Raw genomic sequence first — 12,995 nt, forward strand, 5'->3', positions numbered from 1 at the left:
TTCTGACATTGTGGCATTACAAACTGAAGGACATAAGTGAGAAGTTGGTACTAAAAACTCACCTATGTCATCCCTTACAACAGCTCCAGTAGCACCCTAAAAATTTTCGTCCTGAAAGCTACATCGGTCTTTACTTTCAACCACCCCATTGGAGGTTTCTACCATTGTTGTGTCGGTTGCTGGACCTTAGATGCCTTCTTTTCATTCAAGTTCGCCCATTCTTCCAATTGGAACATAATCCTTTCCACTACACAAGAAGGATTCTCCGGTGTGTCAACATGCCAAGCATCATTTCTATCAAATTTTAATTTTTAACAATCCGTTCCCAAAACATATATGCTATAGGTCATTTTTAACCCGAAATATCACAAATTCGTACTAGTCTATAGGAGGAGTTGACAAATGAATTTCAAAATCTTTTCGAAACACTTTGGTTCTGTTTGTAATGATTAATAAGTGGTTTCAAACGGATTTGTATCAGGTGCAGTTGGTACTATCACTGCAACTTATGCAGTCCACTGCCACCTGTTAGATCCGAATCTAACGGTTCACATGCACCCGGATACTGTAGAACACTGTGGCAAGAAATATTCAGTATTTTTGCGTCAGTACTGTAGCTGAAGATCTGGTCCATTCATCACCAAAATGAACGGCTGTAATCACATGCAGTAGTTTAACTTGCAGTCGCTATTCCTACTGCAGGTGATCCCAATCCGTTTCAAACACACTTTTATAGAAATACCATTTTTCAAAAAGTTTGGATCCTATGGAGCAAGAATAGGGGTTTAAAATCAAAATATAGACATGGAGAATCGTAATCTTTAGAGATACATGAGATATAAGATTTTAGTAGATTTTCACAAATACATTATAGCTAAGATGAGTGAGATCCATAGTAATTCTTTAAGACAAGTGAAACTATATTATTTATAACTAATTTGTGTAAGAAATATTAGTTCTCCCTTTATTTGTTGAGGCAAGTGATGATCAAACAATCGATACTTAGGGCCCCTTTGAATCACAGGAATGAAAAAACGGAGGAATAGGAATGACATAGGAATGACCGTTTGATTGGACTAAAGGAAAAACACAGGAATTTGAAGAGAGATAAAGACTCAAAGGATTTCTTCCATGAGGTTCTACCTCTTATTAAAATTCCTTCAAAACTTATATGGAAAGATACATTCTATAGGAATTTCATAGAATTCCATAGGATTCATTCCTTTGATTCAAAGAGCTTCGTGGGAAAAATTCCTATAGGAATGAAATCCTCTAAAATTCCTATGAATTTCCTTTGAATCAAAAGGAGGCCTTAACAACCGTAATACCTTTTCTATCAGTTGATCACATTTGCTGAGAATAATAATTCAAACAAAGCAACTCCTTTGTCAACAGGTCTAGGGATCACAATCAACATACCGGACGGTACAGGTCTTGGGATGCCAAGCGGTATTTACTGTACTGGCCAGAATAATTTTAAATTCAAATATGAAATTTAACTTTAAATTTGAGTATACGAATTTATATTCTCTTGCGACTTCTTTTTTTTTAGAAATTCAGGGGTGAGTGTGTGTCTGCGTTTGTTCTTGCAACTTGTGTAGGTATATTTGTATAGATAAATGAGAACTCGGAGAGGCACATTCAATGGGGAAAAAACAGAAATATAGAAAACTATATATGGCCCACAGAATATCACACGGCAAAAATCCCCAAAAAAAAAAACTAAAACAAAAGTTTGGCCCAGAACCAACAGACAATTGGAATAGCCTATCCGCCTTTTCCTGGCCATAATGCACGAAGATATATTCATTAGTTTCACCAGTAATAGAAGGAACTGGAGGTACAAAATGAGTATAGTTACATAGTATAGTTACACAAAATTACTTCTATACAGATGCAATATCTCCTCGGTTCATGGCATCTATCTATCACTCCAGTCCAGTCTGTTTTTTTTTAGATAATGACCAGTCCAGTCTGTTGAAAAGGAAGAAAAATATTTGACAAACGTCACATCTAATCAGAAGAACATCTGCAATATAAAACCATTAGCATTTTGCTGTAAAGCAATATTATCATCTATGCGTGAATCTTTACATTAAACGGCCGGCATAGCATGCTCGAGGGTATTTTTGCTGCAGCTGGGGCCACTGCACGAAGAACTGATCAGCTATTCGTAGCTTGTACAACAGTAAACCGCTTAATGAAAGCTTCTTCACTCTTGCAATGCTTTCGATGTAGAAAATGGAGGACCATCCCAAACCAAGCACCTGCAGAAATACAACAATCCAAAACTCAGTAGAGATATAAAGCATTATGCTGACTTGGAAGTGAGACAAATAATCAAATATGAAGATTGGATGTTTGGATTTAGGCAAGATGGCCCTAGACACTGTTTTATAACAAATACTTCCCCTGTTTCATAATGTAAGACTTTCTAGTATTGCCCATATTCATTTAGATGTTAATGAATCTAGACATATGTATGTGTTTAGATTCATTAACATCTATATGTATGTGGGCAATACTAGAAAATCTTACATTGTGAAACGGAGGGGGTAATAAAAGGTACCACAAGTCTTATACTGCATAAAGTACAAATCTTCTATTGACCAGCCAATATAAGAGCTAGGATGTGAAGGTACCTTCAGAAGAAAAGCCGAGACACACAGAGGAATGCATGTCCCTGGACCATTGCAAAAAATCTGCAGGCGTACTACAAGCAATTAATATATCTGTGTTCATGTTACATTATGGACACTAATACCTTGAAAGTTGAAACAGAAAACACACCACTTGTGGTCTTATTCTTATTATTATCCAGATAGCATGTGACGTAGCAAGCAATGTCGTTGCGATGGAAGTAATATAAGATTGGCCTACTTCACGACTGCGATATATCTGTACGAACTGTGCATTCTCAACACCCTCTTCTTTATCAACCTGAAAAGGCATCAATTAGATTCATTAGTACAAATTTTAACTACTTGGGAAAATTCCAACAAATCATAACTTGACAAAGCATGGTAAATTCACCTCAACCCGAACCAATGACTGCTCATAGACCTGTGCCTTCTGAAGGCTCATGTTGTCAGTAAGTGCAGCTACATAGTACCTTGGAGTAAATCTATCCTTCTGAAGTGTAGTTACAACATTCATCATTTCTGCAGTATGTCCTCCTGCAAAACAAGCTAAAGGATCAATAGGTGTTCCATAATGCTGAGTCTCTTGTGGATAGTAGTAATTGTTACACAAAGTATATACTTAATTCCCTCAACAGTGCGGTGCACAAGAGTTTGTTAAAATAGCAATGTTGGAAGAGATATGATAATTGATACTTCAAATTATGCTTATGTAAGTACAGGCTGAGAAAATAGAGCAGCAGGCGATGAACATGTACAGGCAGACAATGAACATGTACAGGGATATTCCAAAAAGACCAAACCAATGCAAAGGAAGATCAAATTGTCAGACATTTATGCACTATTTACAATATATAACTCGTTTGGACATAAACCTGTGCAAGACACATATGGCCAAAATGAATCCAGCATACAGAGACATGTGGTATTAATATTAACACATTAGCAGAACCAGAACATTTGCTTCTGTAGGGAATGATTGGAGGAGGGAGAACATTTGGCTTGCAACGTAACCAGATGCAATATGCAAATAAATATAATCTTACAGTATTTGAAGAAAATAAAATGGACATGGCATATTTCTAGTCAAGGCTACAAGTAATAACTATCCTGGGTGTGTTCGGCACAAGAGGTTCCCAACTCCTCTCCCTCGTATTCCGCGCGCACGCTTTTCAAACTACTAAATAGTGTTTTTTTTTTTTGCAAAAAGTTTCTATACGAAAGTTATTTAAAAAAATCATATTGATCCATTTTTGAAAAAAAAAGCTAATACTTAATTAATCACGCGCTAATGGACCGCTCCATTTTCCGTGCACAGGAGATTGGTTCCCATCTCCTCCATCCGAACACAGCCTAATTCAGGAAAGGATTCATCTGATACAACATTGGATGGTGCTTTCACTAGAATTGCATGAGGAGCACAACATTCCCATTGTTAGTCAATAGATACCCTATACAATGTACATGCTAATTGACAAACAATCTCAAATCTTCAAGTATTTCACATGTCTCCAGTCTGATTTTATGAACTTTCTATTGCATGACAAGGAAATGGATAATATACATTACATACTGACTCTTAACCTAGGTGTGTAGGACATGTGAAATAACAAATGTGATTGCACACGCACTTTATTTATTTCTCTATTGAATTACAATGAAGGAAGTGTATAAGCTAATTGATAAAAAAAATCACAGATATTCAAGTATTTCGCATGTCCCAAATCTCTGTTTTTTTAATCTTTCAAGTGAATGACAAGCAAAGAAATGGATATATACACATTGAATCTGATCTTAAGCATGCAGAATATGTGAAAATAACAAATGTAATTGCAAATAAGTCCTCATGGCTACAACACATATTTCAGGAGGAAGAAATTCTACTGCACAAATAGGCCATAGGCCATAGGTTATTCAATCTCCAAGATGAACTCACCAGACCCAAGGACGATGAGAGACCGCATTCCAGCAGCTGAAGCTGAGAGTTTCGAAGGCATGTGACCGCTGTGATACATCACATATGCGAAGCGGACAAGAAGCAAAGACACAAGTACTGGAAAGGCGCAACACACGGCCATGGAGACATCCGGCCCCATCTCTGTCAGGGCTGACGAGATAAGATATCACGCAGGATTTTGCTGTTGGATATTCAGCGTTAAAAAAACTGTGCCATACAAATAAAAAATAGGCATCAACATGCTCTTAAAAAAACAGTAGCACAAATAGTTCATTCTGGGAGATGTCTTGAGTAGTTTGAATGAATTATATAACAATTGAAGAAAAATACAATTTCATGTGTAACAAGCAGTTCATTCTAGAGATGTCTCAAGTAGTTTGAAAACCTTTTATCTTTATGTATTATCATTGGTAAGGTATGTAGATTGGAAGGGAGATGCGGCATCAACTCTGAACTTGAAAGATATTTATAATAAAATCGAGCAAGCTTAACTAAATTTTCATTGCCATAAGCAGAAAATGATTCAGTGGCTAACTGGTACTCTATTTGGAACATTCAACAAATATGCCCTCCTCACTTCATCTCTATTTTCAGGAGCATAATTGGTCTATTGATATTCGTTAGTATGTTGGATCTGCAAATAGATTTAGAGAATGAAGTCTAGAAATAAACCAAAGAATAGCATGACATAATCAGGGCCTGTTTGGTAGGGCTCCAACTCCTAGATCTTAGCTCCTAACTCCAACTCCAATGGGAGCTTGCTCCTATAGGATCTAGAGGTGGGCTGAAAGTGTTTGGCTAGTTTGATCAGCTCTAGAAATCTTTGAAGAGTGAAGGAAGCAAAGATGGACAATTTTATCCTTCGGTTTTCTGAACTGAAAAGGTTGCAAGTTTTCTTTGCTGGTAGCTACTTTAAACACAGACACTCATTTACCATATGGCTAGTACCAATTAGTTCTTTACTGTACTTTATTCTATAACAACATGCTACATTCATTAAATCAATTTTCTGAACTTTGTGCAATCCACTGAAAATATTTCTGAACAAATTCTCTCCTCATCACTACTCTATAGTTCTATATGAAATTCCACATACACACACATAGGAGAAGTTTTCAGATCTAAATATTTTCTATTTGTTCTACGCACAGTAGCAACAAATCAACCAATATATTCAATCATTCGAATAGAGAGTAGAGCAGATTTAAAGGCAAAAGGTGGGGAAAATTTTAGGGTTTGGGAAAAAGAGTACCTTGCCACTAGCGCCCCCTGTCAGCCGTCCTGCGTCGTTGTTAGCCGCTGTGCTTGACCTCAACCGCCGTGCGCCACATTCAGCCACTACGCGGCAGCCCTCCGCCGCCGAGCCACCCTCACTGTAGGGCGTAGCCAGCAGGCGAGCAGGAGGCGGGAAGCGAACTAGCCAAGCAGATCGGCCTCCCGCGGCTCTGGGCTCCTCGCCGGCTAGCGAAGCAGATCGGCGGCCGGCCCCTCGCCAGTCGCGGGATCGCAGCTCGCGCACTCTCCGTCGCCGCCGTACCGCCCGTCGCCCGCCGCAATCGCACGCTCACACCCGCAGCCAGCCGTCCCCACTCCCGTGTCCTGTACGCAGCAGCCCACCAAATGAGTTAGTGGGCCAAATGATTAGATTGGCCTCTAAATGGGCCTTTAAACATGCAGGTTCCCTTCTGCCATCACTCCTCTTCATCTTCCTCGAGCTTCTAAGGCCTGTTTTTTTTTTAAAAAAAAACTTTATGCATTTATTAAATATAGAGTAAATTGCATCAATGGTACACGAACTTGTCAGGTGGGTGCAATCTAGTACATAAACTTGTAAAACGCTCGTTTTGATGCATGAACTTGTTTGGTGCGTGTGAACAAGGTCAAAATCGCACGGCAAGGTTAATCTTACTAATTTTGTTGTTGATTTAAACTCTATGTAAACATGTGTCTAAGAAAGATAAACATAATATAATAAGGCGTAATGATCGCATAACAAAAATAATACAAGTAGTAATGCAAGGATAGACACAAAGAAAGATAAAGTGAAAACTAAGTTTGCAAATATAACTTTTTCTACTATGTGCACGCACGTCATCTATTAATTTATAATTTATAATGTTCAACATAGAAAATTCAGTCTAGTCATGCCATTTTAGCCTTAGCTTGCACGTACCAAATAAGTTCATGCACCAAAACAAGCATTTTACAAGTTCATGTATTAGATTGCACCCACCTGACAAGTTCGTGTACCGCTGATGCATTTTACTCTTAAATATATATAGGAGGTTATGTACAACGCACATGAGTGAACACCATACCTCTCAAAGAAAGTTAGATTTGGTAGGCTACGATAGAACAGGCAGATAGACGTACAACACGATTTACAGAAAAACCTCTCCAAAATAAGTTACACAGTGATCCTGAAAATAAGGACTCCAAAAGGACACCAAAAAGTAACCAAGTCCCTACTTCACTTATTCTTCCAATCCGATGAGCAAGACAATGAAGCCGACGGTGGCGACAGTAGGGATGGCAACGGGGCGGGTTAGGGACGGGTTGGGCTGGAACGGCCCCGCCCCCGACCCCCAAACTCTCCACCCGCCCCCGGCCCCGAGTGGACATACGGGTGGAAATCATCCCCCGCCCCGACCCCTGCGGAGCCCCGCAACCACAGTGAGTAGCAACTCCATCGATTCAGCCCAAAAATAGCATGAATACTTCACTTGAATACTGAATAACATTATCAAAATTCAGCAAAAACAGAAATATTTTCATGATCCATCATTCCTCAAATATTGACACATCAATCATTCAAGTTCAAGTGTTCAATCACTGATCCAAAACAATTCACCACAAGTTCAACCACTGATCCACAACAATTCGCCCTAAATCATGTTCTAATTAGGGATGGCATCAGATCGGAAATTAGGGATGAAAGAACACAGAGATATAGACCAAGAAATACCTCTCAGAGTTTCTCTCGACGTGCGTCTCAGAGACGCTCTCAGCTTGTGTGCTGTGCCGGTGCGCCGCCGCCACGCCTCTGCGACGCTGCGCCGCCGCCGCGCCGCCGCGGGCGCTGTCCCGCCGCGCCTCTGCACCGCCGGAAGAGAGGGGAAAGGAGGGGACAGGACGGTGGAGAGGGCGACCGGAGAGGAGGGACGTGCTGCCGCAGTGCCGCTGCCGCCTGCTGGGGAGGGGCGCACGCGTACAACGCTGTTGCCGTGTTGAGCTAGCGGCTAGCCGCTAGGGGCATTGGCGCCGGCGGCTGGGAGTGAGGAGAGGAGCGATGCGGTGGGTAGGGTTAGGGTTTTCCTGGGCCTAATGGGCCATATGACATTTTGTGCTGGTGTTCAGGGTTGGCACTACATTTAAAAGTCTAATATGCACCCCTCGAAGCCCCGCGGGTGAATTACCTCCCCCGCCCAATTGCAGGCCCCGGCCCCGACTCCTTGGGTCAGAAAATCCACCCACCCCCACCTCCGTAGCGGCAGGGTCCCCCGCGGGGGAAATTGCCATCCCTAGGCGATAGTGCTTCACTTATTCTTCCAATCCGATGACCAAGACGATGAAGCTGACGGTGATGACGGTGAGGGCGAGGTTGACTATAGAAGATACCATTGAACCGCAAACTCAACAGGGACCTCTCACAAATATAGGTTGAAGCAAACCCGATAAATAAAAGAAGATTCCATCTAACCTTGAAAAGGATTTGTCCGAGAAAAGGAAGGGCATCAAATTGATATAATCTATGCTTTTTCCTCGAGGGTCTGCCTGCGAGTATCCGAGTATGATATTTCCTTTATACCCTTGCCAGGAGCGGAGCTAGAACAAAATGAAGGGGGTTCCACTCGCTTGCTTTACTCTGGTTTGAATAAAATTTAGCTTGATACGGGTGCTTAAGTTTAAACTGACAAGGTATATATATATGGTGAAAATAGATAAACTATAGGTAAAATTTTTTTTGAAACCGGGTTCTTAGCTCCGCCCTGACCCTTGCAAACAAATTATCCTTCTAATTTTTGGCTCAACGGGAATACCATTTATCTTTTTTTTTTGGTTCATACGATAATATATATACAAGTGAAATTCCCATTTGGGTAAATGCTAAAACCTTTCCCTTGTCAAAGATAACAGCAGCAGATCACACGCATATACAACATGAGAAACTCTGACAAACATATGAAAGAAGGAACTATAACATATACCCAAAAAAGTTTTCTCAATCATTTGAGCCATTGAGTGATAAAAATACATAGGTAACATGTGTTTTCGACCATGAATCAAGCTCATTAATAGGCGGCAGAGTACATTATGTTTAACCATGCAAAGAAAGGTACTTCGTTGAAACATATTTCGGTGTAAATTTAGTGTGGTACGGGCATATCCAAGCACGAATTTAAGTTCAGCAGTGATATGCCGTAATTTACACACATGTTTTGGGCTACAAACAAGCGCGAGTCTTTTCTTAATCAAATGGCAGTCGTCCTGCCGCTTCATTACATTACATTACATTCCTAAACTTGCTACAGAAAACAAAATAGCTTTCTCACACGAATCCTTAATAACAAAGATAAATTATTTTAGCACACGATGTAGCTTATTATAATTTGAGCAAGCAGAGCCCAGTAAACGGGCCCATAAAACCATAACAGAAGCCCCGGGTTGATCAGCCCAGCATGACGGGCCTATCGAAGATCCAGCTGAAACGGGCCATGGCGGGCTCGATGCGGGCCGCCCTCCGGTGGGCCAGCTCCTCCATCCTCCGGATCTTGGGCGCCAACCCGCACAGGTACTCCTGCGCGCGTCGGCCCTCGCCGGAGAGCCCCGCCGCGAGCTCCGCCACCCGCCACCTCCGCACGAAGTGCTCGACGAGGTCGCCGTAGTCCCTCGCCGTGTACACGCCGGCGCGCTCCGCCACGGCGGAGAACCGGGCGAACAGGCTGTGCTCGCCGTCGCCGTCGCGGCCGTCCGACATGAGCTGCCCCGGCATGGTCACCTTCCCGCGCATGACGTCCGCCAGCGCGCGCGCCATGCCGTCCGGGTCGAGCTCGAACAGCCTGCCGGACGCCATCGTGTAGCCCGCCTCGTGCCGCCTCTCGTCGGCGGCGATCACGCCGCAGATCTTGGCGAGCGCCCGGTCGCCGTGCTGCCCCGCGAGCCTCGCCGTGTGGCCGTGGGAGATGAAGGTGGCGCGCTCCTGGAACGCGCCGTAGATCAGGCCGTGGTACGGGCTCGCCGGCGCCAGCATCTCCATGCCGTTGCGGAGGAGGCGGTGCACGGTGGCCTCGACCTGGCGCATGTCGACGCGGCCGGAGAGGTAGAGGTAGCGGTTGAGGAGGTCGCCGTGGCGGTTCTCCTCGGCGGTCCAGCCGCGGAGCCAGCGCGCCCAGGGGAGGGGGCTCACGCCGGTGCCGTCGGCGAGGCCCTCGGCGCGGTTGCCCATGCTCTGGTACGTCGGGAGCGCCTCCTCCGTCACCATGTTCCCCACGAGGCAGACCAGCACCTCGTCCGGCACGCCGGCGGCGCCCGCGCGCAGCTCGGCCACGCCCTCCGTGAACGCCGCCAGCGCCTCGCCGCCGCCCGCGGCCGAGCAGGGAAGGAAGTCGTGCGGCTGCCACGCGGAGTCGACGGGGGTGAGCAGCGGGAGCATGTTCTCCTCCACCCACGCGTTCAGCGACCGGGCGATCTCCACCTGCTCCCGCCGCGCCGACGCCGCCGTGTCCGCCGGCGCTGCTGCGGTGGCCGCCGCCGCAGTCCACACCGGCGGCCGTCGTCCCCTGCAAGGTTCGCCGCCATTGACGACGAAACATATATAATAACGTGACATCACATTGTGAATAAAGTTGCAGCTACTATACCTAGTACGTGCAGGTGCAGACCCGTACAGGCCATGGAGAAGAAGATGCTTGCGAGATCTGCTGCTGCTGGTATGGATGTGATGATTGGGGCAGCAGAGCCAGGCTGACGAGGCTGTTGCTGCAACTGCGAGGCCTGAAGACGCCATTGGCTTTCTTTTCTGCCTTTGGTGCCGACAAACCACCCCGGTGCCATTTATAGAGGAGAAGGAACAGAGTGGTGTTTAGATCCAGGTGTCTAAAGTTTTGGCACGTCGCATTGGGTATTATATAGAGTGTTGTATGGGGTGTTTGGGCATTTAATAAAAAAACCAATTACAGAATCCGTCAGTAAACGTGAGACGAATTTATTAAGCCTAATTAATCCGTCATTAGCACATATTTACTGTAGCACCATATTGTCAAATCATGGAGCAATTATGCTTAAAAGATTCGTCTCGCAAATTAGTCGTAATATGTATAATTAGTTATTTTTTAGTCTATATTTAATACTTCATGCAGGTGTTCAAATGTTCAATGTGACAGGGTGCCTAGACTGCTGTTTCAGTCCACTCACGAAAACGACATGAATACCGTTTGAAAAATTTTTGAAGTCAGTAACATATACTCACTCCATTTCCAAATATTTTGAGCTAACCAACATTAAATGTTTTTAAGGCTAATTATTTCGTACAAATCCAAAAAAGGCTACAATTTTAATATTATTAAAGCTCTTGTTATAATAAACTTAGCTGTATTTACGAGGGAATTAGGGGTTCCTATTATAACCCATGACTACTTAACCAAGGGATATCATAAATAAATACTAGTTTGTCTCTTTATTGCTGCAATAACAACCTACTTCTTCAAGTTCACCGAGGCAGTTATTGATAGACAGAAAAATCATGGTATGTGTCAGGGTTATGGATACCACATACCTAATAGTAGTTGACTAAATCTCGGCAGGACCCACCACATAACATGTCCTGTACGAAAATAACCTGCGGATATAGGAGGAGTTCCGGATAAAGAAAGACAACCAGAGTTCTATATGGAAACGACAAAGGACTAATCGGATTGTATCCATATTGGTTTCCCTAGTTCTACTTGGACAAGGGGACACCTATGGGTATAAATACAAGGTCCCCTAGAAGGAAATGGGACACAATCAACACCCACCATAGAAGACACGGACAATACACACCCACCACAATATACAGGCAACATAGACGCCACAAAGCCACAAGCCAATACAAGCCAACATACGCCAAGACAAGACGCCGGATATCGACTTCAGAGATAGGCACGACTAGTCCCCTACGGTGTCTCAGGATACTGTCAGGAGAGACGAAAGCGCTATCTCTGATCTCGCTAGGCACAGGTTCGAGGAGGAAGGCTACCCTGTTGTCGACTACGAGTCAGATCGTCAGACTGCCATGTCGACAATAGTTAGATTGGCTACCCCAAATATTGTAATGGTGTGATTATCATGAATAAGAGCAATACCGGCTTCGGCCAACAGGATATAGGGTTATTATATGACAATTCAGGGGCCCGAACCTGTATAAAAATCTCTGTCTCCATCTCTTTTACGTCAGTCTCGCGTATATCCTAGTACCAACGATCCCCATGACATGCAAATACCGTAGTCGAGACATCAAACGTCGACAGTGGCACGCCAGGTAGAGGGATTTTGGTGCTTCAGGATTTTGACAAGATGGGTTTAAGAGATGAATTCTCCGACAACAAGCTACTCGACAACTTCGCTGTTGGGTGATCTGAACCTACCAGAATACGTATCCCGACAAGATCGGAACCATCGTCGTCAACAAATTCGATTTATCAAGATCGCTCAAGCTTCAACACGTCAATGCCGTGGATCACATCAATTTTGAGGTTGTCAATCAACAGTGCAGACAACCTTCGAGATTGATCAGTACCAATACACGCGCCACATCAACTGGTGGAGGGCTCGATTAACCGCGTCCAAGCCGAACACGGCATCGATCTCCACCAACAAAACAAGCGCGTCGTGGAGCGGAAATCAAAGCGTCGGATTGATCTGCTTATTGGTGTAAATGCTAGTCGGACTCGGGGAGTTTCCACGTCTGCACTACTATCCAATCTCTAGGCAGCAATCTGATTCGGGGCTAAAGACAAACAGGTCAATTAAATGACCAGATTACATGGTACGTGCACGGGGGACAGTACCATGCACGAAAAAGCATATTAAGGAGTTGTTGTTCCTCACCAAGAAGGCAAAGGTATTTAGTAGATTGAATCTACTAATTTCGTAGATACATCTAGCATGTATCTACAAAGGTACGCAATATTTTATATGCAATTTATCGTACCTATTCAGATCATACAGCATTGTCAGATCTATAATTTATTATGTTTACCTAGAGCATGTTTTTTATACAATATTTATTATGCGAGTGTTTCCGGTGTTAGGCCGACAACGGTCTAATACTGGGGCTCGCTCTATTCTCTTTTGTATGAATCATGCTTGTTTACGGTTTACATAATGCCTAATATTTACATCTGCTCGTTACATCCTGA

General features: G+C 43.6%; 2 protein-coding genes across 7 annotated transcripts; both read right to left on the bottom strand.

Annotated features, from left to right (window-relative positions):
• Positions 1-1,763: 1,763 nt before the first annotated feature.
• On the bottom strand, positions 1,764-7,866 carry LOC4333143 (uncharacterized). 5 transcript variants are annotated; one of them, XM_026024212.2, is made up of 8 exons: positions 7,562-7,866; positions 7,066-7,248; positions 5,849-6,195; positions 4,576-4,777; positions 3,034-3,176; positions 2,791-2,940; positions 2,643-2,702; positions 1,764-2,267 (listed from the first exon to the last, which is right to left on the bottom strand). In XM_026024212.2, exons 4-8 carry the CDS (start codon positions 4,733-4,735, stop codon positions 2,091-2,093), a joined length of 690 nt encoding a protein of 229 aa, XP_025879997.1. In that variant the 5' UTR covers positions 4,736-4,777; positions 5,849-6,195; positions 7,066-7,248; positions 7,562-7,866; the 3' UTR covers positions 1,764-2,090. The 5 variants fall into 5 exon arrangements, with proteins under 5 accessions (XP_025879997.1, XP_066164787.1, XP_015632853.1 ...); XM_066308690.1 differs by having other exon boundaries at positions 6,915-7,248; XM_015777367.2 differs by having other exon boundaries at positions 5,849-6,321; positions 6,915-7,248.
• Positions 7,867-8,953: 1,087 nt separating this feature from the next.
• On the bottom strand, positions 8,954-10,623 carry LOC4333144 (acyl-[acyl-carrier-protein] desaturase 4, chloroplastic-like). Of its 2 annotated transcripts, none has more exons than NM_001417687.1 (2): positions 10,458-10,621; positions 8,954-10,376 (listed from the first exon to the last, which is right to left on the bottom strand). In NM_001417687.1, the coding sequence occupies exons 1-2, from the start codon at positions 10,601-10,603 to the stop codon at positions 9,266-9,268; spliced, it is 1,257 nt and encodes a 418-aa protein (NP_001404616.1). In that variant the 5' UTR covers positions 10,604-10,621; the 3' UTR covers positions 8,954-9,265. The 2 variants fall into 2 exon arrangements, with proteins under 2 accessions (NP_001404616.1, XP_066164249.1); XM_066308152.1 differs by having other exon boundaries at positions 9,034-10,376; positions 10,485-10,623.
• Positions 10,624-12,995: the final 2,372 nt, after the last annotated feature.

Source organism: Oryza sativa, chromosome 3, assembly GCF_034140825.1.
Source record: "Oryza sativa Japonica Group chromosome 3, ASM3414082v1".
In the NCBI taxonomy this organism is placed as follows: Eukaryota; Viridiplantae; Streptophyta; class Magnoliopsida; order Poales; family Poaceae; genus Oryza; species Oryza sativa.